General features: G+C 53.6%; 2 protein-coding genes across 2 annotated transcripts in view; both read right to left on the bottom strand.

The window, feature by feature from the left end:
- GTPBP6 (GTP binding protein 6) overlaps positions 1-5,311 on the bottom strand; it is a 13,803-nt gene extending 8,492 nt beyond the window's left edge. Inside the window, exons 1-2 of the mRNA XM_007460496.1 lie at positions 4,948-5,311; positions 200-337 (exon numbers count right to left, since the gene is read on the bottom strand). Of these exons, the coding sequence (XP_007460558.1) occupies positions 200-337; positions 4,948-5,311 (502 nt within the window). The remainder of the gene's footprint in view (positions 1-199; positions 338-4,947) is intronic.
- A 19,230-nt stretch (positions 5,312-24,541) lies between these two features.
- The window catches only part of PPP2R3B (protein phosphatase 2 regulatory subunit B''beta), a 52,933-nt gene continuing 51,945 nt past the window's right edge, over positions 24,542-25,529 (bottom strand). Inside the window, exon 13 of the mRNA XM_007460505.1 lies at positions 24,542-24,695. Within this exon, the coding sequence (XP_007460567.1) occupies positions 24,542-24,695 (154 nt within the window). The remainder of the gene's footprint in view (positions 24,696-25,529) is intronic.

Here is a 25,529-nt window from a genome sequence, read left to right as displayed (position 1 = left end):
GGGCGGGGGGTGGGCTGGGGCGCAGGGCTGGCGTGCGCCCAACTCTCAAAGATCCCGCCTGTGTCCTGGGGCCTCGTTTGAATTCTGACGTGGGCGTGGTGGCTTTTGCCATCTGATCCAAGTTCCTGTGAGGCCCAGAGGGACAGTCATGCTTGCTCTGTTTCTGGGAGGGTGACGAGGACACGTGCGCTGGACTCACCTGTCAGGCGCTCCAAGGTCCCTCTGCCGAAGACGAGCTTCCTGTCTGGCGTTTTGGTGGGCACCACCACCGTGTGCACCACCGACCAGCCATCCAGCGTGTGCACCAGCGCTTGTGCCTCCACCACCTGCCACTCAGCTTTGGGGAGAAGACAGGCAAGTGTGAGGGTCATTTCTGGCTGGGTCAGCCCCGGGCTGTGTCCAGCCCTGCCCAGGGCCCTGGGCCACGTGCCCCAGGCTGGGATGGCTTCCTGCCCCCTGCCTACACAGCAGTTGTAAATGGGATTGTTTTCTTTCTTTTTTTTAAATTTATTTTTATTTATTTTTATTTTTTTTTATTTTAAAACTTTTGGGGAGAAGACAGGCAAGTGTGAGGGTCATTTCTGGCTGGGTCAGCCCCGGGCTGTGTCCAGCCCTGCCCAGGGCCCTGGGCCACGTGCCCCAGGCTGGGACGGCTTCCTGCCTCCTGCCTACACAACGGTCCCGAGAAAGAGACCCAATCAGCATTTGCTCGAAATGCAGCTCTGTTCTTCTGGGTAGATGGTCAGGAGGGGTGGACACAGGACCGGGGAGGGGAGCAGGGCCCTGAGCCGAGCAGGGACACGGGGATGCCCCCCCGCCGTGTTGGAATCTGGGACGTCTGCCCCGTGGGGACTCATGGTCCCTTGTGACCCACTGGACAGCATCCCCTGTGAGGCTCCCAAGGGCCCATAAAAGCTGCCGCCTTGCCTGCGGGGTGGGCCCTTGCGGAGGCTGGCCCAAGAAAGGCAGTGCCGACCCAGGGCCCCTGGCCGCTAACGGTGAGTGTGTAAGGGTGTGTGAGGGTGTGTGAGGGTGTGTGTGCGCGCCCCACCCTAGGCTCTCCTCCTGACGGTCCTTCCCGAGCAGGAAGGGGGCATGGGACAGCCGAGCCTCTCCCCTGAGGGACAGCAGGCAGGTGGGCAGTGACGCCAACGTGTCCCGGGGCTGGGCTGGACAGGGCTGACTCACGTCTGGAGGGGCGGTGGCCTGGAGGACAGCTCTGCGGGGCCCCGGGCGTGTTCTGTGAGATGTGGAGCGTGTGCCCCAAGCCCCACGGGAGGCCGGCCCCCCATCTCGCGCCTGTGCCCCCACCCCCTGGGAGGCCGCCCTTGCACAGAATCTCAGAGCCGTGGCCCCTCTGTGGCACCCCTGCTTCACTGTCCCCACTCCCTGGACACCTGGGTGCTGCTGTCTCTGGGATCACCTGACCCTCCTCAGGGCACAGCCAGGACACAGGCCAGAGGCTGGGGAGTAGGGGCCAGGCAGGGTCTGAGGCCACAGAGCAGGGCCCCCCCACTCTCTGGGCCGTGGTCCTCATCTTCTGGGCTGTGCGGGGGTCCCCATCTTCTGGGACATGGGGGGCGGGGTCCCCCATTCTCTAGGCCAAGGGGAGGTGGTCTTCTTGGGTGTGACTCCCCATGGGCCCACCAGCTTGGTCCACCTCCTGCACCTGCTGGTCGCTCAGGTCAGCAGGTGCTTGGTCACGCCTGACCTCCGTCCTTCAACTGCAGGCCTGACCCAGCAGTAATCCCTGCAGGTGCTGTCTCTCCTGATCCCACAGGGGCCACGGCCCCAGCTCCGTGGTGAGAGCCTGCGCGGGTGCCAGAGGCCTCTCTCCTGCTGTGCTGCACAGCGGCCTGCCTGGGGGTCTGGCAACCTGCACCCCACCGTGAAGGCCAGGGTTAGGGTTCAGTGAGGATGGAAACGGAGAAGCACTTGTGCGGGTCACAGCCCAGGGGCACAGGCACCATGAGAGACCGAGCCCTGATCCCAGGACCACAGAAGGCTTCCCCTCCCCGACACGTCAGCCCCTCACCACTAAGGTCTATTTACAGAAGCTCCTTTCACCTTGTGCATCACGTCTAGCTATCGAGAAAAAATTACCAGGCGCACCAAAAGGCAATCCGAAGAGACAGAGCAAGCATCAGAACCAGACGCGGCAGGGATGTTGGAATTACTGAACCAGGAATTTAAAACAACTATGATTAACATGCCAAGGGCTCTAAGGGATTTAGTAGACAGCATGCAAGAACGGACAGGCAAGGCAAGCAGAGAGATGGAAATCCCAAGAAAGAACCAAAAAGAACTGCTAGAGATCACAAGCACTCTGGCAGAAATGACAAGCGCCTCACATGGGCCTGCTGGTAGACTGGATTCGGCAGAGAAAGGATCCCGGAGTTCGAGCATATGACAACACGGAAAATTAAAAACGTCTGCTCTGCAAATGACGTCATCAGCGGACTGACAAGTTAAGCCATAGACCTGGGAGAAAATATGTGCAAAAAACACATCCATAAGCACTGGTATCCAAAATATAAAAACAATTCTTAAAGTTCAGCAATAAGAAAACAACCTACTAAAAAATGGGCCAGACACCGTAACAGACACCTCACCAAAAAGATATACAGATGGCAAATGAACATATGACAAGATGGTCCACATCCTCTGTCATCAGGGAAATGCAAATTAAAACAGCAATGAGACACCACTACACACCTATTAGAATAGCCAAAATCCACAATCCTGACAACACGAAATGCTGACGAGCATGTGCAGCACCCCTCCCACTCATTGCTGGGAAGGAAGCAAAATGGTACGGCCACTTTGGAAGACGGTTTGGCAGTTTCTTTTAAAGCTAAACATACTCTTACCATACAATCCAGCAATCATACTCCTTGGCATTTGCCCAAAGGATGTGAAAACTTACATCCACACAAAAGCCTGCACATCGATGTTTACAGCAGCTTTATTCATAATTGTCAAAACGGAAGCAACAAAGATGTCCTTTAGTACATGACTAGATAAATAAACTGTGGTCCATCCAGACAATAGATTATTCAGCGCTAAAATGAAATGAGCTGTCAGGCCATGAAAAGACATGGAGGAACCTTAAATGCATATGACTAAGTGAAAGAAGCCAGTGAGAAAAGGCTACAGACTGTGTGATTCCAAGTCTATGACACTCTGGAAAAGGCACAACAATGGAGACAGTAAAAGGCCCAGTTTGTCAGGGGTTTAAGAGGGGGAGGGAGGGATGAATGGGTGGGGCACAGAGGATTTTTAGGGCAGTGAAACTACTCTGTATGACGCTATAATGGTGGATACATGTCATCATACATTTGCCCAAACCCACAGAATGTACAAGACCAGGAGTGAACCCTAATTAATGTAAACCGTGGAGTTGGGGTGACGATGTTATGGCAACATAGGCTCGTCAGTTATAACAAATTCACTGTCTGGTGGGGATGCTGAAAACGGTAGAGGCCATCCGTTGGTGAGGGCAGCGAGTATATGTGAAAAATCTCCATACGTTCCTCTCAATTTTGCTGTGAAACTAAAATCACCCTAAAAAAAAAGGTTTTTAAAAAAAAAAGGAATGAAGCACTGACAGAGGCTACAACATATGCATGCCTCAGAAACATGGTGCTCAGTGAGAGAAGCCAGACACAAAAGACCACATATCACTCACATGAAATGTCCAGGACAGGCAAATCCACAGGGATAGAAGGCCGATTCCTGGTTGCCAGGGGTTGGGTGGGGGAGCAGCAAGGGGAAGGCCTACTACTGAGGGTACAGGGTCTCCTTCCGGGGAGGTGAGAATGTTGTGGAACCAGACAGAGGTGGTGGCTGCACAAGACTGTGAACGTACTAGTTGCCTCTGAGTGGTACCCTTCAAAGTGGTTAATCTTATGCTCTGCTAACTGTATCTCACGAATAAGGAGAATGCCACCCCCCAACCCGCAATTGCCTCACTGCTCTGCTCAAACCCAGAGTACCTGTGATGACCTGACTCCTTGCATGGCTGCCCCACTGCAGTGACTTGGCTCTGACAGCCCCTAAACAGCCGAGGGGTAGCGGTCCCAGGAGGGCCCAGGACGTGCTCCCTCAGGAGCCCTAACCCTGTACACTGTCCCTATTCATCCGTGGGGTCCGTCTCCCCAGGCCATCCAGGACCACCCTGGTGAGACGGCCCCGTCCCCGCCCCCGTCCGTCCGCCTTCCTGCTGGGTTCTGCACACAGCACTCAGGTCAGGGGGCGGGCTCCTGCCCGGCGTGTCTGCTGTTCCTCCAGCCCGACCGGGGCGGGTACAGTGGGGTTGCTGATGGCCGAGGGCCATGGAGGCAGGTCCCAGGCGTCTCAGGGGCTCAGCCGGATTCACGGTTTCTGCTACAAAGGGCGTGTGAACACGCTTGTGCACAACCTTTGGGCGTAGTACTCAGCGTTACACAGTGAAAGCGGGTCAACAAAGGCTTAAAGCTGAGGGACACACCCCGTGCAAACCGGCGTTAGTTGTTGTTTTCCTTTATAGATGTGGAGGCTGCACGGGGCAGAAGGGCCGAGCGACAACCTGGGGCGCGTCCGAAAGGAGAAGGGGCCCCGGACTCGCTATATGCACGGCGGAAGGCGCCCCAGCCCAGAATTAGGATTTCCAGGCCCGCTGCAGGGGTGCGGCTGCCGGGAGCGGGTCGGATGGGGGCGGTGCAGCTCTCGGAGTCCCGCTCCCAGAAGCCACGCCATAGGGGCTCCAGCCCTCAGAGTCACGCCCCCCAAAACCACGCCCCTTCAGCCCGGCCATTCAGAAGCCCCGCCCTTCGGCGTCTCTGCCCAGAGCGCCAGACCTCGAAACCCGCCCCTGGCGTCCCCGCCCTTTAAGTTCCGGGACTTGGCGCTCTTCACGGCTCGCCCCCTCCCCCCCCGCCCCCGGTCCGCGGCCACAGTCACGGTCACCTCGGGTCCCCGGCGGCTTCCCGGGCCCCCACTTGACGTCAGGGTGAACCAAGCACACGCGCTGGGTCCCCGCCGGCAGCAAAGGGTCCCTCCTCAGCAGCTCCTCCTCCTCCTTTTCCTCCTCTTCCGCAGCTTCTGGTTCCTCCTCACCCTCCTTTCCTCCAGTCCTACTTCTCCGGCCATCTGCACGTGGGCCCCGCCCCCCACCCCCTCGCCCCTCCGGGCACCCCAGGCCCCCTCGGAAGGCGGCGAGAGCGCGCTCGGGGCAGGGCGACAGCGGCGGCGCGGCCCTCTGAGCCCCGCAGCCGCGAGCCACGCGAAAGAGCCAGAACCCCGGGCGGACGGCGGCTCGCACGGCCCACATACCGCAAGCGCTCCTACGCAACGGGGCGGGGCCTCAGGGGCGTGCTCCCGTGCAGGCTTCCCATTGGCCGTCCGGGTCACGTGCTCGCCGCCGCCTGATTGGTGCGCGCGGTCCGGGCCGGGAGGCCAGTCTGGGACACCGCATCCTGGGCACACGCTTCTTTCTGCCGCGGGTGCTCGAGGCGACCTCCCAAGGCACGTAGTGCCGGAGCAGGGCCAGGCCGGGCACCCAACCCAGTGGGCGCTCCCCCACGCTCGCCACCTCCCCGCTCCCCGATCAGGCCTCCGCGCAGGGTCGGGGTCCGGTCCTGGGGATCAGTTCCGTCCTCCGGAACCCCGAACTCTGCCTTGGTGGATCCGAGTGTGGCTCCAGAGGTCCCAGACCCTGCCTTGGTGGAGGTCCGAGGGCGGCCCCGGGAGTCCCAAACGCTGCCTTAATGGTCCGAGTGCAGCCCTGGGGTCCCAGGTCCTGCCTTAGAGCTCTGAGTGTGTCACAGGAGTCCCAGATCCTGCCTTGGGGGTTCAAGTGCATTTCTGAGTGTCCCAGACCCTGCCCTAGGCGTACAAATGCGGACCCGGGTCCTAGACCCTGCCTTACGGGGAGTCTGAGTGCAGCCCTGAGGGCCCAGAACTCTGCCTTAGGGGTCCCGGTTCAGCCTGGGTTTCAGACCATGCCTTGAGGAGGGGTCCCGGATCCTACCTTAGGGGTCCGAGTGCGGCCCCGGGGGTCCTAGACCCTGCCTTGGGGATCCAGTCCCATCCCTGGAGGACCCGGACTTTACCTTGGGGTCTGGAGTCTGGACTGGACGAGTATTGCAAACAGTGCTTGGGGGTTTCAAATCCAGTACGGGGATCTGAAGTCTATGGTGGTAGCTTGACTGTGGCCCTGGGGGTCCAGGCAAGTCGCGGTGCATCCTAAACTCTGCCTTGGGGCTGTGTGTCTGGCCCGGAGGTCACAAACTTGGGCTTGGAGTCTCCTGTCTGGCCCTGGGGGGATGAACTCAGCGTTGGTAGCCCGAGTGTGGGAATGCAGCCCTGGGCCCCAAGGCCCTGCCTTGCTGGCAGGGGTGGGGGGTCCTAGTGGGACTCCAGGGGTCATGAACCCTGCTTTGGGAATCCCATCCTATCCTTGGAGGTATCGAATCCTGTCTTGGGGGTTCCACTCCATCCTTGGGGATCTCAGACCCTGCTTTACGGGATCTGAGTGCAGCCCTGGGAGTCCCCAGCCTTGCCTTGCAGGCCCAGGTCTGTGACAGTGCATTCCCAGCCTCTGCTTTGGGGGGAGGGGGGTTGGATTGCCGCTATTTGGGTCCCAGACCCTGCCATGGGAGTCCAAGCCCATCCCCAGGGGCCCCTGACTTTGCCATGAGTGTCCGATGCTGTCCTCCTGCAGGGGTCCCAAATGCTGTTTGGGGCTTCCCAGTAGGACAAGGGGGTGTTCCAAAGTCTGCGATGGTAGCCTGAGTGCAGCCTTGAGGGTGTGAGTCATGCTAGCGGTCTCAGGCCCTGCCCTGAGGGTCTGAATCCGGCTGGCAGATGGAGCTTGGTTCATGATAGCAGAGTCCACGGCATCACAGAAGGTGGGAGGCAGGCTGATTCCAAAGGAGCACCCCTCCCATTCAGACTGTAATCAGTCATATTCTCTTGGCAAAACTTACAAATGGAATGGTAACCCTAACCCCACCATTGAAAAAATAAAAATTTCAAGCCCCAGCCATTGCAGATTTGCTTGGCAGGGGGGCGGTGAGAAGTCTCTCACCTGCACTTAGAATCAGGAGAGCTGGTGGGTCACCTCTCCCCCTTCGCAGCAGTAGGAAACGATGACTTTGATGTGGTGCCTCTGTCCTCATGGTGTTGCCAGTTTCTTTTCAGTGGCTCCCTTTTGTAACTTGCTTCCCTCTACTGACAAGAGGTGTTAAGATGTCTAATGGTGGGCTATGCACTTAAAATCCCCAGTGTTTGGGGGTGTCCACACCTTTGGGAGAGATGCTGTGAGTGAGTCGGGGTGGCAGTGTCATTACATGGCTTACAGCTTCAAGGGCTGCATTTAGCAACTTGACTTTTCTTGTATCTTAGATGAAGGTCTGGCCAAATTGTGATGAAATCAGAGTCTGTCTCAAAAGGCAGTGGCCCTGAGAATATGTGTAAATGCTCCTTATTAGGGATTCTGTCAGGATAACGATCTGCTCAATTTATATACGTTCGTTACTTGGGCTTGAAAATGCATTTTCCCTCCATGGAAAAAAGTGACATATTTGTGTAGATAATTAGAAGGTGCAGAAAAGAACCCAGAAGGAAATAAAGATCACCTACAATATGACCATACAGAGATAACTATTTTTAAGATTTTGTTATTTATTATTCCAGTTTTTTAATGTACATATACACACAGGTTTGTGGATTCATATAGTATATATTGTTTTATAAAATTTTTAACTTAAATTGTATCCTGCATATACTTTCAGTACATAAAGTAGCACCGTGTCTTGACTGCGTAGAATGTGATTCAGTGGCTATTTCATCAGTTACTTAATCCCACATGTTAACTGGGCTTACATGTATGCCTGGGGATATGACTGCCGTGTAGTGAGATTACTGTTCTCTATTCACTCCTCATGCATTTCATATGAAAATAAGCGGCAGCCCGACTATAATTCGGATAGTTGTACTGGGCAAATCACTGAAATGTCGAGGAGTTTCTCATTTGGGCATATTAAGCATGAGTGAGTGAGAACCTTCTTTTCTTAATTGAACTGTAGTTGATTTACAATGTTTCAGATACACAGCAAAGTGATTCATTTATATATATATATATATATATATATATACACACACATATATATATATATTCTTTTTCAGATTCTTTTCCATTATAGGTTATTACAAGATATTGAATATAGTTCCCTGTGCTATACAGTAGGTCCTTGTTGCTTGTCTATTTTATATATAGTAGTGTGTATCTGTTAATCCCAAACTCCTAATTTATCCCTCCCCCATCCCCTTTCCCCTTTGGTAACCACAGGTTTGTTTTCTATGTCTGTGAGTCTATTTCTGTTTTGTAAATAAATTCATTTGTATCATTTTTTTTTAGATTCCATATATAAGTGACATCATATGGTATTTGTCTTTTTCTCTCTGTCTGTCTTCACTTAGTATGATAATTTTTAGGTCTACCCATGTTGCTGCAAATGGCATGATTTCATTCTTTTTTATGGCTGAGTACTATTCCATTGTATATATGTACCACATCTTCTTTATCCACTCCTGTCAATGGATATTTAGGTTGTTTCCACGTCTTGGCTATTGTAAATAGAGCTGCTGTGAACATTGGGGTACATGTATCTTTTATTTTTAATTTTTTTAAATTTTTTTTATTTCTTAAAATGTCCAGATTATTTAGTATTGAAATAATGTGACAACTTTTCAAATTAATGGATTTAAGGACAAAATTCACATACTAATTGCTATTCGTGTTTACAATGTTGTTAAGCCATTAATAGAACTCGACATTATTATTGACTTAAACATTTATACAATATGAAGAGGTGCCTTTTCTGTAACGTGGCAGAACATCTGTCTCAGTTGAACAGTCTTTATCGTGTTGACTGGGGAAACACTAGGGCCACCTCGTTAAAGCCAAAATCAAGATGAAAATGGAGACTAGCACATATTACTATTTTTAGTATATTATCTAAAATAATTACATGAGAAAAATATTTAAGGCAAGTGGTTAAAATTACTGTTGTTTAAATATGTTGTACTGCAGACATTCAAGAATATCAACTAAAAACTGCTTTAACCTCTAGGAAAATTCAGTAGGGCACATGGAAACAACAATATAATGTGGAGAAATTTTATATATGCATATTATAAAAATGTGTGTGTTTGAAGATAGGATTTAATAAGAGAGCTTCATTTACCATACAAGAGATATTTAAAGTTTCTGAGAGAAAAAACTTAACAAGGAATGTGAAAGATGTACAGATATGAATAAAACTTTACAGTGTTTCAAAAGTACTCAAAAGAGAACTTGAACAAATAGACTAATGTGGGGAGAATTCTACAGAATTCTAACAAAGGACATATAACTGTACTGTAGACTACGGGGCCAAACATAAAACAAGTATGTGATTGGTTCCTGGTATTACTTGTACTGTGGAAGGAGGAAGAGGTGGCACTTCACAGGTGAGGTTTGCAAATAGGCTGAAAGAATCATGGAAGGTAGTAGCAAAAAATATTCCACTAATTATTAAATATTCCACATGTGTCTTTTAAAATTAGACTTTTTATATTTTCCGGATATATGTCCAGGAGAGGGATTGCTGGGCCATATAATAATTCTATGTTTAGTTTTCTGAGGAACCTCCATCCTGTTCTCCATAGTGGCTGCATCAATTTATGTTCCCACCCACAGCGCAGGAGGGTTCCCTCTTCTACACACCCTCTCCGGCATTTGTTATCTGTGGTCTTTTTGATGATGCCCATTCTGCCCAGTGTGAGGTGATACCTCACTGTGGTTTTGATTTGCATTTCTCGGATAATTAGCGATGTTGAGCATGGTTTCATGTGCCTGTCGGCCATCTGTGTGTGTTCTTTGGAGACATGTCTTTGTGTGGAAATATGCCTGCCTTTCTCTTGGGTAAATACCGGGAGTGGAGTGGCTGGGGCATATGGTAGGTACGCGCCTGACGCTTTACAAACCCACCAAGCTGTTTTCCCAGCTGGTCCCTGTTTCACGCTCGCATCAGTGGTGTCTGCGTCCCAGTGGGCCAGCGTCCTCTGCAGCCGCTGTGGCCCTTTGGGGTGGCTGTGAAGAGGCGTTTCCCTGTGGCCTCAGTCTCCATTCCCTCGGGTCTATTGATGCGCAGCGTCCCGCCATGTGCTGATTTTCCCATCTGCGTGTGTTCGCTGGGGTATCTGTTGGGATCCGCCCTGGGCCTTTTTTTGTTGAATTGTTTGTTTTCTTCTGGTTGAGTTTTGAGACATCTTTATAAAGACCTCTACCAGGAATGTGCTTTGCAGGTGTTTTCTACCAGCCGCTGGCTTGTCTCTTCACTCTCCTAAGTGTCCTCCACAGAACAGAGGTTTGAATTGTGATGGAGTCTGATGTATCAGCTGTTTCTTTTGTGGATTACGTTTTTTGGTGATGGATCTAGACCGCAAAATTCTTTCCTCCAGAAGTTTTATGGTTTTACATCTCAGCGTTGGGGCCATGACCCATTTTGGGTTAATTTTTCCCTGAAGATGAAAGATGTGGGTCAAATTATTCTTTCTGCATTGAGTTGCCCGTGCAGTTTTGTGAGAAGCAGTTGACTGCGTTTCTGTCCATCAGTTTCTGGACTCCGTTCTTTTCCATCCGTGGGACCCTCCTTCACAAACACCATGCTGTCTTTGTTACTGTCGCTTTATGTGTGAGTCCTCCAGCTTTGTCTTTTTTTTTTCAAAATTGTTTTGCCTGTTCTGGTTCCTTTCTCTTTCCATATAAATTTTAGAATTGGTTAATATACACAGAAAATTGTGGTGAGATTTTGATTGGGATTGCATTGAATTTACAGATCACATCTCAACAATATTCTTTCTTCCAGTCCATGAACACGGTATATCTCACTGTTTCCTTTTTTTCCCAGTGTTTTTAATCGTAGTATAATATACATAACATAAAATTTACCATCATAACTATCCTTAACTGTACGCTTCAGTGGTATTAAATACATTTATAATGTGTAACCATCATCATTAACCATCTCCATAACTCTCTTCATCTTGTAAAACTGAAACTCCACATCCATTAAGTAATAACTCACCATTGCCCCTCATCATTAACCATCTCCATAACTCTCTTCATCTTGTAAAACTGAAACTCCACATCCATTAAGTAATAACTCCCCATTGCCCCCCCCCCGCCCCTGGTAACCAGCATTCTACTTTCTATCTCTATGATTATTCTGAGGACCTGGAATCATATATTATTTGTCTTTTTGTGACTGGCTTATGTCACTTAGTATAATGTCCTCAAGGTTCACTCATGTCATAGCATATTGCAGGATTTTCTTCCTTTTTAAGGCAGAATAATATTCCGTGGTATGAATATCCTACATTTTGCTTATCCATTCGTCTGTCGATGGACACTGTGTTGCTTTCAGGTTAGCTATTGTGAATAAGGTTGCGATGAACATGGGTGTGCAAATATCCCTTCCAGACCTTGCTTTCAACTCTTCTGGGTATATATGTAGAAGAAGAATTGCTGGATCATATGTTTGTCTTAATGCCAATGCTATGCTGTTTTGATTACTGTAGCTTTGTGGTAAGTTTCAAAATCAGGAAGTGTGAGTCCTCCAGCTTTGTTTTTCTTTTTCAAGATAGTTTTAGTTATTTGGGGTCCCTTGAAATTCCATATGAAGTTTAGGATGAGTTGTTTTATTTGTGCAGAAAACATCAATGGGATTTTGATAGGGATTTCATTGACTCTATAGGTCACTTTGGGCAATATTGACATTTTAACAATATTAAGTCTTTCAGTCCATGAACATAGATTGTGTTTCATTTATTTGTCTTCTTTAATTTCTTTCAGCAATGTTTTGTTGTTTTGTTTGTAATAGTCTTTCTCCTCCTTGATTAATTCCTAAGTATTTTATTCTTTTTTGATGTTATTGCAAATAGAATTTTTTTTGTAATTTCCTTAGCAGATTGCTATTGTTTGTGTATAGAAATGCAGCTGATTTTTGTATTGACTTTGTATCCTTCTACTTTGCTGAATTTATTAGTTCCAACAGTTTTTTTGTGGAATCTTTAGGGTTTTCTACATATAAAATCCTATCATCTACAAACAGATAATTGTACTTCTTTCTTTCCAATTTGGATGCCTTTTTCTTGCCTCCTTGCTCTGTCTAGGACTTCCAGTACTCTGTTTAGGTTTCCTTTTTTTAAAAATTTTATTTATTTATTTTTGGCTGCATTGGGTCTTCATTGCTGTGTGAGGGCTTTCTCTATTTGCAGCAAGTGGGGGCTACTCTTCATGGCAGCGCGTGGGCATCTCATTGCGGTGGCTTCTCTTGTTGCAGAGCACAGGCTCTAGGCGCATGGGCTTCAGTGGTTGTGGCACACGGGCTCAGTAGTTGTGGCTCACGGCCTCTACAGTGCAGGGCTCAGTAGTTGTGGCTCATGGGCGTAGTTTCTCTGCGGCATGTGGGATCTTCCCGGACCAGGGCTCAAACCCATGTCCCCTGCATTGGTAGGCAGATTCTTAACCACTGCACAACCAGCGAAGTCCAGTACTCTGTTAAATAGAGGTGGCAAAAGTGGAAATCCTTGTCTTATTCCTGATCTTAGGGAGAAGTTTTCAGTCTTTCACCACTGAGTTTAATCCACTGTGGTTTTTCATATTTGGCTTTTATTTTGTTGAGGTAGTTTCCTTCTATTCCTAGTTGTTGTTTTTTTTTCTAATCATGAAAAGGTGTTGAATTTTGTTGAATGCTTTTTCTACATCAATTGAGATGATCATGTGGTTTTGTCCCTTAATTCTGTTGTTGTGGTGTCTTATTTTGATTTTGCTTGTTGAACCATATTTTTAATCCAGGAATAAATCTCACTTGGTCATGGTGTATAATTCTTTTCAGATGTTGCTGAATTTGATGTACTAGTATTTTTGCGTCAGTGTTCATAAGAGATATTCATCTGTAGTTTCCCTTTCTTGTAGTGTCTTTGGGTTTGGAATCATGGTAATGCTGGCTTCATAGAATGAGTTAGGAAGTGTTCCTTCTTCTTGTACGTTTGGAGAAGTTTGAGAAGGATTGCTACTAGTTCTTTAAATATTGGGTAGAATTCACCAGTGAAGCCATCAGATCCAGTGCTTTCCTTTGGGGAGATTTTTGATTACTGATTCGTCTCCTATTAGTTATAGTGCTATTCAGATTTTCTACTTCTTTGTGACTTAGTCTTGGTAGGTTTTGTGTTTCTAGGATTTTTCCATTTCAGCTGGTTATGCCATTTGTTGGTGTACAATTATCCTTAGTACTGTCTTAGAATGCTTTTTCCTTTTGAGTTGGTAGTAATGTTGCCACTTTCATGATTCTGATTTCAGTGATTTGAGTCTTCACGCTCTTCTCCTTAGTCCACCAGCTTTAGGTTTGTCAACTTCGTTGATCTATTTGAAGAACCAACTTCTGGTTTCATTGATTGTTTTCCTATTGTTTTTCTCTTGTCTATTTTATTAATCTCTGCTCTTATCTTTATTATTTCCTTCTTTTTGCTAGCTCTGGATTTCATTTTTTCTTGGTAATTCCTTAACTTATAAAGTTATGTTGTTGACTTGAGATCTTTCTTGTTTTTTAGTGAAAGCATTATACAGCTATAAATTTCCCCTTAGCACTACTTTCCCTGCATCTCATAAGTGTCGGTATCTTATGTTTTCATTTTAATTCACCTCTAAATATTTTCTAATTTCCCTTGTGATTTCTTCTTTGATCCATTGATTGTTTAAATGTGTGTTGTTTAATTTCCACGGTTTTGTGAATTTTCTGGTTTTCCTTCTGTTACTGATTTCTCACTTTATCCCATTGTTGTCAGAGAAGATAACTTTGTATGATAGCTATCTTTTTAAATCTATGGAGACTTAATTTGTGGCCTAACATATGGTATATCCTGGAAAGTGTCCCTTGTGCACATAAGTGGATGGTGTGTGCTGTTGTTTTGGGGTAGTGTGTTCAGTATTTGCCTGGTAACCTAGTTGGTTGTTGTGTTCATTTACCTTTTTGTCACTTATATTCTGTCTGGTCGTCCCATTCCCGAGAATAGGGTATTGAAGCCACGAACTATTTCTGTAGACCACTGTCTATTTCTCCTTTCAATTCCATTAACGTGGTATATCTCATTGTTTCTTAAGATATTACTTGATTTTTTCATCAAAGTCTTGTAGTTTCCAGCCCACAGATCCTATACCTATTTTGTTAGATTGATACCTAAGAATTTACTTTTTAGGGTGCTCTTCTAAATGGCACTGTTTTTTAAGTTTCAGTTTCCAGTTTTTCATTGCTTGTTTACAGAAATATGACTGATTTCTTTATACTGACCAACCTTGTATCCTGCGGCCTTGCTAATAAATTCAGTTTTGAGTTTGAGGACTTTTTGGTTACATTCTTTGGGATGTTCTGCATAGCCCATCATGTCATCAGAAAATAGAGGTGGCTTTATTTGTTCTTTCCCAGTCTTATTGGGCCTTTCATTCCCTTCTCTCCCTTCCACTGACTAGGACTCTGGGACACAGTAAGAACAGCCGTCCCTGCCCTGTTCTCGGCCCAGTGCACATGCAGGTGTGGACCTGCATCCCCTCCTGTGTAGGAAGGAGACTGGTGCCTGCAGTGCTCGCTGGTGCTCGAGGGCAGCCCTGCCAGCCACACGGAGCAACTTTTACCTTTGGCCTCGACTTATCCTGTTAACATCTGAGGAATGGGTTAAAAATGAGAGATACAAAAGGTATTTTCTGCAGTATTATGTATAACAGCAATAAATGTCCCAAGGAGGAGTGGTGGTTAACTGAGTTACGTTACATCCAGGGCTGGGGGGCACAGGTAGCAGCAGACAAGGTGTTGAAGAACTTCCAAATGTTTTAAACCTGTGTGTGTGTGTGTGTGTGTGTGTGTGTGTGTGTGTGTGTGTGTACACTTGTCATTTTATTTTCCTGAAGACACTTGGGAGCATGCGGCTGAGGTGAGGTCCCTTCCGTGTACTTGAGTCAGCGGTGCTTCCTTAAGGCAAGATCAGGGGCCTGTCGCAAAGAGGTTGTTGGTGGCAGGGAGCCACCTGGGCTCAGCGCTGTAGCCCGTGGACATTGGCCACAGTCTGCGGGGAAGCCCACAGTCCTGTCGGGCAGCAGTGTCCACATGTGACCCCTGGTTTCTGCTGTCGCGACCGTACCCTCAGGTTGTGCCATCTCCAGGCATGACCCCTGGGTTCCACCATGATCCCAGGATTCCGTCATGATTCCAGGCTCTGCGTGACCCCCAGGTTCCACCATGACCCAGGGTTCTGCCATGATTCCAGGCTCTGTGGCCCCGTGAGGCTGCAGTGGTCTTGACCCCTCCTGCCAGGCCACTAGGCTGCACCCTCCCTGGAAGTGCAGGGAGAACGGTTCCCTGCCTGTTTTGTGGTCTCACTCATCCCACAGGACTTCTGTCCCTGGTCGCTGGCCTGAGTTCCTTGTCTCCATCCTGGGTCCTGACGGGTGGGGTGATGGGTGCCCTGTAACCCTGTTGGGGGACAGGTCTCCAACCCTCCGGGCAAGCACATGGGCCTCCCCGGACGCTGGTGGTTCATGGCCACGGTGGCAGGTCAAGGACCCCGGCTGTTAGGCTGTGGCAGGGACAAGGGCGGGGAAGCCCCCATGGAGGCCGGAGGCTGTGATGCTCTGCTCAGGGCCCAGGGAGGACCAGAAACCCCAGCTGAGGCCCCGCCTGCAGACCGTGTCCCCTCCCCCGACCCCAGATGGGGTGTTCTGTCGCCTGTCCTCAGACCCAGTGTCTCGTCACGGGTACCTAATCTTTCACATTCACAGGTGTGCTCACCGCTGCCTGTCGCCCCCAGGCCACGTGGGTCGAGTCCTATGAGGAGGTCGGAGTCTCCCTGCTGGACCTCATCAGCCAGTCCAGGGCTGCAGCTGCGAAGGGGAGCCTCGCACGGGGGCTTCCTGGTGTCCTTCACACTCAGGTCATGAGGCGCACTCTCCTGCCCAGTGAGTTTCCAAGAGACCAGGCAGGCTCGGACCCCTTGGAGGGGCTGGCTTAGGTAAGGGGCTGGCTTGTTTTCTGGGCAACGTTATCTGTTATCTCAGAGGGAAGGGGGCCTGTGTCCAACCAGGGAAAGAGACATCCATGTCCTGACCCCAGAGCCTCAGGACGTGACCTCATTTGGAAGTAGGGCCTGGTCGTGTAAGTAGGTAAGACAGGGGCCTTAGGGTGGCCCCAGCCCTGTGTAACTGCGTCCTTATAAGGTGAGTGGAGACACAGACACAGACAGGAAGCCACGTGAAGATGAAGACAGAGACGGGAGGGATGCGGCCATGAGCCTAGGGACGCCTGGAGCCCCCAGGAGCTGGAAGAGGCGGGAAGGACCCTCCCCTGGAGCCTCCGCACTTTCCAGCTAGACGGCTACCATGAGTGGGCCTGAACTGAAGGCAGCACCGTGGCCCTGACCATTCGGTCTTGTCCGCGTGGCGCCCTGGGGAGTGGCTCTCACAGGATACGGACCAGCGAGGTGTTTTCACACGAGACCATAGGACACTGGTCCTGTAAACAGGCAGGCCTGTCTCACCTTTCCTTCTGAGCTCTGGTCTCACAGGGGACTGGGCACCGTGTGGGGCTGGGCATTCAGCCTCTGCACAGGACCCCTGGGTGTTGCTTAAAAGTGCAGGTTACACCCCAAGAATGACGGAAGGTGAAATTCTCATCTGTCTCTGTGGATCTGACTGCTCCAGGGGCCTCGTGTGAGTGGAATCACACAGTATTTGTCCTTTTGTGTCTGGCTTATGTCACTGAGCATAATGCCCTCAGGGACATCCACGCTGTAGCCTGTGTGAGAATTCCCTTCCTTTTTAGGCTGAATAACATTCCTTTGTGTGGATGGACCATGTTTGGTGTTTTGTTCACCCGTCAATAGACACAGGTAGTATGTACATTAATTCCTCATGTCTCATAATATTCAGGGAGTAACTCGCTCAGTGCAGCCCCGACTCGGATGGGCCACCTCCTCTTTTCTCACGGGGTCCTGACGCCCGGTCAAGGGGGTTCATTCTCGCCAGACTCAGCATCAGGAGGGGGTTTTGACACCCCCCATTGGGTCTCCTTCCTGTGAGACCCTGTGCTTTTTTTTAAAAAATATCTTTATTGGAGTATAATTGCTTTACAATGGTGTGTTAGTTTCCGTTTTATAACAAAGTGAATCAGCCACACGTATACATCTATCCCCGTATCTCCTCCCTCTTGCGTCTCCCTCCCACCCTCCCTATCCCACCCCTCCAGGTGGTCACAGAGCACCGACCTAATCTCCCTGTGCTATGCGGCTGCTTCCCACTAGCTATCTATTTTACGTTTGGTAGTGTATATATGTCCATGCCTCTCTCTCACTTATCCCAGCTTACCCTTCCCCCTCCCTGTGTCAAGTCCATTCTCTACGTCTGCGTCTTTATTCCTGTCCTGCCCCAGGTTCTTCAGAACCATTTCCTTTTAGTCAGATTCCATATATATGTGTTAGCATACATTGTTTTTCTTTCTGACTTCATTCTGTGTGACAGACTCTAGGTCCATCCAGCTTACTACAAATAACACAATTTCATTCCTTTCTATGGCTGAGTAAAATTCCATTGGATATATGTGCCACATCTTCTTTATCCATTCATCTGTCGATGGGCATTTAGGTTGCTTCAGTGTCTTGGCTATTGTCAATAGTGCTGCAGTGAACATTGGGATGCATGTGTCTTTTTGAATTATGGTTTTCTTTGGGTATATGCCCAGTAGTGGTATTGATGGATCATATGGTAATTCTATTTTTCGTTTTTTAAGGAACCTCCATACTGTTCTCCAGAGAGGCTGTATCAATTTACATTCCCACCAGCAGTGCAGGAGGGTTCCCTTCTCTCCACACCCTCTCCAGCATTCATCGTTCCTAGATTTTTTTGATGATGGCCCTTCTGACTGGTGTGGGTGATACCTCATTGCAGTTTTGATTTGCACAGTCTTGCCGGGTTTTTCTCCACCTTCCTTTGCTGGGTTTTCCGTGCCCCCCAGAGGCCGCGTCTGCCCGTGGCTCAGCTCAGCTCTGGTCAGTGTGGCCGTGTAGCCTCACCGTGACCCCCTCGCTGCCCCGGGGGCCCCACCCTCCCTATGGAACAAGCGTCCCCAGTTGAGGGCCCGGCACGGCGCCCATGGCTTGGACCCTCTGCTGAGGGTGCATCTCGCCCTGAGGACGAGGCTCGGGGTCCAGCCTCCCTGGTGGGTGTTGGACACACCTCCTCGCTGGGCCAAGGCCGGGCCCAACGGGGCGGGGGATGCTGAGGGCAACGCAGGCACGGTTAGTCTGGGGTCCCAGGCAGTGCGGCTGGGCCACGGGTGGCTGTCTCCACTCTGTGACTTTCAGTTTTGGAACACAGTGTGTGCTTAGTGTTGCCGTGGTAACCATCCCTTCCTGCAGCTCCCAGCATTGCCACCACTTTGGTGACACCTTCAAGGAGACGGTGACCAGGACGAGCATAACCACGGGCTCTGAAACGCCCCATCCCTGCTCTTCTGCCACAGCAGGAAGCCCGGAAGGGCTGACGGTGCCCCGCGGCCACCCAGCCGGGGCGCGAAGTCACAGTAAGTCGCCGGGGCCTGAGGACGGTGGGGACACGCCGGGGTCACCTGCTGCCTCCTTAGAAATCACCCGCCCTGCTCTGCAGTGTGTCCTCGGCTGCGCATGGGCACGGGGAATCCTGGTGTCCTGTCCTGTCGGGCAGTGGTTACAGCAGATGGGTGGCTATAACATCAATTTGTCTCTTGTCCTGGAGGCTGGACTCTGAGACCAGGGTGCCAGCGGGTCAGGTTCTGGAGAGGCCTCTTCTGGGCCGGGTCACAGGCGGCCCCTTTTGTGTCCTCACAGGGCACAGGGCGGAGGGCAGGCTCCATCCTAAGTCTTACGAGGACTCTGACCCCATCATGGGGCCACATGCGTGTGACATCATTAACCCCGATCACCTCCCAAGGCCTCACCTCCTAATCCTGTCCCACTGGGGGGTTAGGGCCTCCACATGTGGATTTGGGGGGACACGCACACTGAGTCCATCCCATGGGGTTAATGAAGTCAGCCCCACCTTAGGGGCATTGGCCTTTGTGTCCTGTCCCTGAGGACAGGAGGAGGGAATGGGAGGAAACGGCCCTGGTGTGTCATTGGGATATGTGACAGGTCGGGTGTGGCACATGGTGTGGGGGGGTCTCGCCCTGTTGCCCAGGCTGCGGAGTAACCTGTGGTTCTGTGTTTGGCTGGACTGTCCCCAGGGTGGGGGGCGGCTTTCCCAGCTAAGCCTGCAGGAACCCCAGGGCATCTCAGGGGCCAGGTGAGGGCACCACTTACCTACAAGTGCTTCTGCGTCTTCCCGGGACAGGCGTTCCTCACCCCGGGGCGTCTGGGCAGTTCTTGCACCCGCCTGCTCTCCGGTCAGGCTGCAGACTGTCCCCTCCGTAGACCCACCCACTTGGGCATCCCCGCACACCCGACCCTGGCCCATCCTTACACAGGGAACCAGGGAGGGCCCCGTGCGTGAGCCTCGTGTTGAGTTAGGGGACCTGTGCTGCTTACAGTGATGCGGGGAGGGGTCTCCCCGTCCCTAGGGGTGGGCATCTGTCTGTCCTCTGTCTCATCTGAGCTGTCATGTTGTCATGACGACGTGCGAGCAAGGTTGGTTTTCTGATTCTTCGTCTTCATGGAAGAGTTGACCCCAGAATCGTGGAGTCTGGGGGGTGGCGAGTGGCTGTCTCACGCTGGGTTGTGTTTCCTTGTGTGTTTCCCACGCCAACACCCCTGCCTTCACATCGGGGGTTACTCACAGGTGTGAGCAGATTCTCTGATGAGCCTGCCTTGAATCGGGGGCCAACCTGGTCTCGGTCCTGAAAGCGTCTTGGGGGAGATGGTGCTGTTCTTCTCACCCTGTCCACTCGTCTGGGTTCGGCACCGTTTCTGAGCCCTGGTGGGGACAGCCTGCAGCCCCTGGGCCCCAGGCTTTCTTGCTGCTACTGCAGATTCTTCCCTCTCGGGGGTTGACCCCCTGTCACTCGCACGTTGCGGCGGTTTCTCAGGAAGGGCCGGGACGGAGCCCCTCTCTTGACTGGTGAGCACTGGGTGGGCGTTCCCGGCCAGCACGGGTCCTTCAGGATCCAGGGCTGTGCCCGGGCCGGGTGCCCAGCTTGCCCTGCACAGCCGTCAGACGCCCTTTACCCTCCGCGTCCTGCAGCGACGTGGCGACCCGCCTCCCCATTTCTGCAGATGCTGAGATCTTCACACTCGGGTTTCACGTTAGGTTTCCTGCATTTTGCTCCTGGGCGGGAACAGCCTGGTTTCTTTCTCGTTGTGGAGTAGCCCAAAACGTCCAGACGATCCCCAAATTCCAAGAACCGAGTGTCCGGCGTTGGTGGCCACGTCGGGCCCCATGCGGGCTCTTCTATCTTGGTAATGAGTCGTGAGCGTCTCCCCTGGTCACTGGGTTTCCATCTGGGTCGTCGTGTTGAAAGGCTGTGAGGGCGTCTGTGGATCAGAGGTGACGTGGCCGGTGCGGGTGTAGCTGGATGTAGGCAGACCCTGCCCCCAGCATCTCGGCCGTGGATCAGTGGCCTCCGTGTGTGTGTGTTGCTGTGGTTTTGTGCCCCCACCCCGGCCCTGTGTCCCCAGCCTCAGGGGTCCCCGTTCACCTGCACAGCATCAGCCTGTGGGTCACCCTTCCCTTGACCACACGCCTGTTTCCCGGGACCCTGTCATTACTTCGCCTCTGCGGGAGGCGGAGGTGGGGAGGCTCCTCCGGATTCTTCTCTGGATTGTCTTGAACCTGGGTCACCTGGAGAGTGGGCTCTGCCCTGCTGTCTTGGTTGACAACCTGATCCAGACACCGGCCCACTCCCCTGAAGTATGGGGGCCAGGGGAGGTCCCAGGCAGGTCTGGGGTCCGAATCCCTGTGACCCGGCTCAGACCTCGGTCACAGGCCTGTGGGTGTGGCCAGGGTGCACAGAGGCTTTCCAGCCTCTGTTGGGGGTGAGCAGACCCACCCCCTTCCCCTGGAAGGAAAGGGGGGTCAAGGCCGCGATGGCTTCTCTTGGTAAAACATGCAGATACGGATCCCCAGACCCGGGACACTGCCTCCTCCCACCCCTGCAGGTTCACCCGGACCCTGGCATATTGGGTGCCCCCAGACTGCCCACGCCTGCACACGGGAGGGCCCCGACACCCCCGCACGTCCGTGGACACATACAGCCTGGGCAGCGACCCCACTGAGTTCATTTGCATCCCCTGCTACTCCACGCGGCTGCTGGCTCACAGCCTGGTGCTCACGCCACCCACCGGGTGCACAGGTTTGCTTAGGTCCCGCCCCTCTGCCTGAGCCCCGCCCACTTCTCTGAGCTCGTCTCCTCCCACCAGAGCTCTGCCAAGTTCTGAGCCCCGCCCACCTCTGGCCCCGCCCTAGAAGCCCCGCCCCTCCCCTGGACCCACCCTGGCTCTAAGCCTCACCCCTCCACCCGAGCCCCGCCCACACCTGGCCCCACCCACACTGGCCCCGCCCCCTCCTCTGGGTCCATCCTGTATAAGCCCCGCCCTCTCCCTGAGCCCCGCCCCCAGGGATGGGCAGGCCTTCGCCTTCCCGGAGGCCCGAGGCCCCGGAGCCCCAGGGGAAGGACAGAGGAGGACCACAGCCACCAGCGCGTCCCCAACCTCGGCGTCCTACTCCTGCTCGGCCAGTTCCGCAGGATCCTGGCAGAGCGTGAGTGCCCAGCCAGCGCCGTAGTGAGGAGGGCCGGGGGGGATTCCTGAGGGGCAGGGCGCTCCCCCGCCCCCGAGCCTCCGTGTCCCCGCACTGCGTCCTCGCCGCTGTGAGCGTGGGGAGGGGGCACAGGTGGGCTCCTGGGGGGTCCCCTCCCCTGTCCCCATCCAGGTACCCTGTTGCTGCAGGCTCGCCCACCTGTGGGAGTCCATCCCCGAGGGTGTGCAGGCCTTTGGGGAGCGGGGCGTGCAGCCTGTCGTCAACCCGTTGCCGCCCCCAAGGGGTCTGTGGGGAGGCGAGGCGGGGAGGGGGGTGAGAGGCGGATGTCCTCAGAACAGGGAGCGGCCTCGGTGCGGGGGAGCAGCAGCCCTGCTGGGCCACCGTGGCTGACCACTCCTGCCACTGCAGAGCTGCCCGCGGGGACGAGCTCCACCTGGACCCCCTGGCCGGCACCTCCGTGGTCGGCGGGGAGCCCAGAACCGTCTGCAGGGTCCCCAGTCCAGCAGGTGAGGCGTCCCCTGCGTTGTGGGTACTTGGTGGGCAGCGAGGGAGCAGGTGGGACTCTGCAGCCGCTGGTGTCTCCCAGCTGAGACCTGAGCCCAGCGTGGGGATGGGAGGGGCCCCTGTGCAGTCAGCACCAGGGATCCAGGCCCTGGTCCCAGTGACCCGGGGCCACTGTATGCACCATCACCAGTGGCTGGCTGGTTGTCAGGTGGCCCAGGCCCCACTGAGCCACCCCAGGTGCTCTGATACCCCAGGTGTGGACTGGGGCTCGCTCGGGTGCCTCAGGCGTGCACCCAGGCTCACGTGGCTCAGACCACAGGGTCGGGGGCGCCCTGGGGTCTGGCGTCCCTCCTGACTCTGGGCTGGGGCAGTGCTGCCAGGGCCCCGGTGAATATGGGCCTGGGACGGCCCTTTAGGAGCAGAGGTGCCCCCCTCTGGGGCACCTTGTGCAGACCCCGTGTGGTCAGTGCACCAGCCCAGGAGGGGGCTCCGGGCAGGAGTGCAGCTGGCCTTGCCCCAGGCTGTCTTCATGGCCCCAACAGCCATGGCAGGTGAGGGTCCCCCGTCTGCTTTCTGGGGACTTGCCAAACTGTCCTTGAACTGACTGGGAACCACCCTGTGGGCAGCCAGGCCGACCTCTGGCCCCGTATTTGTCGGTCCCGGGCCCTAACGTTTGTGCATCTGTCCACATGTCCTGAGCACCTGTCCTGTCTGTCTGTGGGCCGGGTCTGACTGAAGGCGAGCCACACCGCCGGAGCTCACGTTGGCAGTTCCTCCTCCATCGCCAGGGGCCCAGGGGCCAGCGTGTGCTGATGACCCAGGCCTCGGGACACCCAGGCTGCAGGGCGGGTGACGGCGGCCCCTGCCCTGGACAGGGCTGTGTGACCCTCAGCTGGGGACCCGCCTGCCCCCAGCCTCCTCAGTGGCCAGTCGCCTTGCCCGGCTGGGAAGGCAGGTGCCAGAGCTGGCCCTGCTCCCGTCCGTGGGGCTCGGCGAGTGGTGCCTGCGGCCCTGTGTGGCCCCACATGGTCTGGCTATGCGGGGGCCGGCTCCTCTCACCGCCGGCCCTGCCATGGGCGCGTCTTCTGTCCAGAGCCGCGGGCCCAGCTGCAGGGTGGACAGACTCATTCCCTGAGGTTTGCTCAGCGCCCAGACCTTAGACGACCTATTCCTGGCCTGGGCAGGGGGCTCGTCGGCCACCTCCCCTTGGACACGCGGGCCGCGCCCTCCCCGTAAGTCTCAGGTTGGTGCCGACTCAGCCGGGCAGACCCGGGGGTGGCCCAAGGGGCGTGGAGGGTGGGCCTCGGGGCCTCCCATGGTGTCTGCAAGGAAGGCTCGCGCTCCCTCACGCACAGGTCAGAAGTGACCGCGGGCGAGAGCGGCCATCCGGGTGGTGTCAGCCCCACCACTGTGGCCAGAGCTCTCTCAGGCTGTGAGAGCCCCAGGGCCCAGGGCCTGGGACCTGCGCCCCCGGCTCCTTGCCCTGAGGTCCACCACACCCTGCAGTCTCCCCACAGTGACACCACCGTCTGTCCCCACATCCCTCTGTGACCTGAGTTCGGAATCCCCGGCCGCTGTGTCCGTTTTTGTCCCAAGGTGAGCCTGGGGCTGAAAATCTTTAAATTCTTTATTTGAAAATACAAACGTGATCTCATAAAACATTTTTAAACTGCTCTGCACGGCAAATAAAACTCAACTTTACATATGCTGTATATTTACACAAAAACAGTAAAAGATACGCTGACGTGGGCGCTCCCTCTGGGGGAGAAGCTGCGGCCGGGACAGTGGCCCCTGCGGGGGCGCCCACGGGATGGAGGCGCCGGGGCTCCTGGAATGTTCCTGACGACCACAACCCTCCCCGAAGTCAGCGCACATCCACGACTGCAGGCAGATCTTCTGGGGCGGCGCCTGGGTGCCGCTCAGCCAGACGACGCGAGCCTGCAAACACCTACACTTGGGAGCTGGACAGCGGGGCCAAGGTCACCCTGACCGCTGGGGACGCTGGGGCGCGTGCGTTCTCGCCGCCAGGCCGGGCCTGGGGCTCTCGCACGCGCGTCAGCTCCTCCGGGGCGGGTGGGGACTCGCCTCAGTGACCGTGACCGTCTCTGGCCAGCTTCTGTGCTGAATAAATAAGGTCTCTCCATACAAACGCACTTCACTTTCTGTAAAAGGGCTCAACAAGCACACAGTTCTGTTCCTGAGGCAGAGGCCGCGTTCACGCCCCACGGAGGCCACAGGTCACGAGGGTGGCAGGTCGTCACCCCCCCCGCGCTCGTACTCATATAGCTCGACGGCGCCCAGGCCGGTTGGCACCTCGAAGAAGGGCCTCTGGGCCAGCGGAGACCGCAGCGCGCTCAGCTTCTGGTCCACGGGGCTAAGCTCCGCCTCATACCTGCAGGGAGGGGCTTGGTGAGGATGCGGGCGGGCGCGCGCCCCACCCGTGCTTCCCTATGGCCAGAGGTGCTGCTGGCAGCCCCCCGACGCGTGAGCGCAGGACCGCCACGCCGACGGCCTCCTTGCTGAGTCCTGCCCGCGGGGAAAACAGGCACGTCCTCCACCCAAACTCCTCCAGAGGGTGGGTGGAGGCACCCTCACTGTTGCAGGAGGCCGTGACCCCGATTCCAGGATGGTTGCCAGGAGGCCAGCGCGACCCCAGTGCCAAAGCAGGGCACAGTGTCACAAGAAAGTGCAAGTAATCTCTGCAGCACAGTCCAAGGACAAAGGAGAAGGCCCACGTACCGTGACCAGGTTTGTCACGGGAAGGCAAGGCCAGTTCAACCACAAGAACCTCGCCGTATCTGTATCGGCAGACGACAGGTGAGGAGCCATCTGGCCAAGGCACCTGACAAAGTGCAGGATTCAGAGTCTCTGTGGACGGCCGTGAAGCAGGGTGCCCGCAGGCTGGGGAAGCACGTGGGCGGAAACATCCCACAGCAGCGTCACGCTTCCCGGGCAGCGGGGGACTCCACACCTGACGTGGGATCAAGGCCAGGCCGTCTCCCGTCACCACTTTCATTCAGCATTGTGCTGGGTGGTGGAGGAACCACAAGGTGAATAAACCATATTTCTCTACATCACCAGTGAACTGCTGGATGGAGACTTTAGCAGGACCTTTTCAACACCAAATACGACGACGTACTCAAGTACAAATCTCACAAAATACGCGTAAGATCCATACACTGGAAACTACAAGACACTGGAAGGAGAAATCAGAGAAAATAAACGG

The sequence above is a fragment of the Lipotes vexillifer genome, unplaced genomic scaffold (genome assembly GCF_000442215.2).
Source record: "Lipotes vexillifer unplaced genomic scaffold, Lipotes_vexillifer_v1.1 scaffold512, whole genome shotgun sequence".
NCBI classification, from domain to species: Eukaryota; Metazoa; Chordata; class Mammalia; order Artiodactyla; family Lipotidae; genus Lipotes; species Lipotes vexillifer.
Note: the sequence above shows the minus strand (reverse complement) of the source record. Positions and strands in the feature narration are given on the sequence as shown.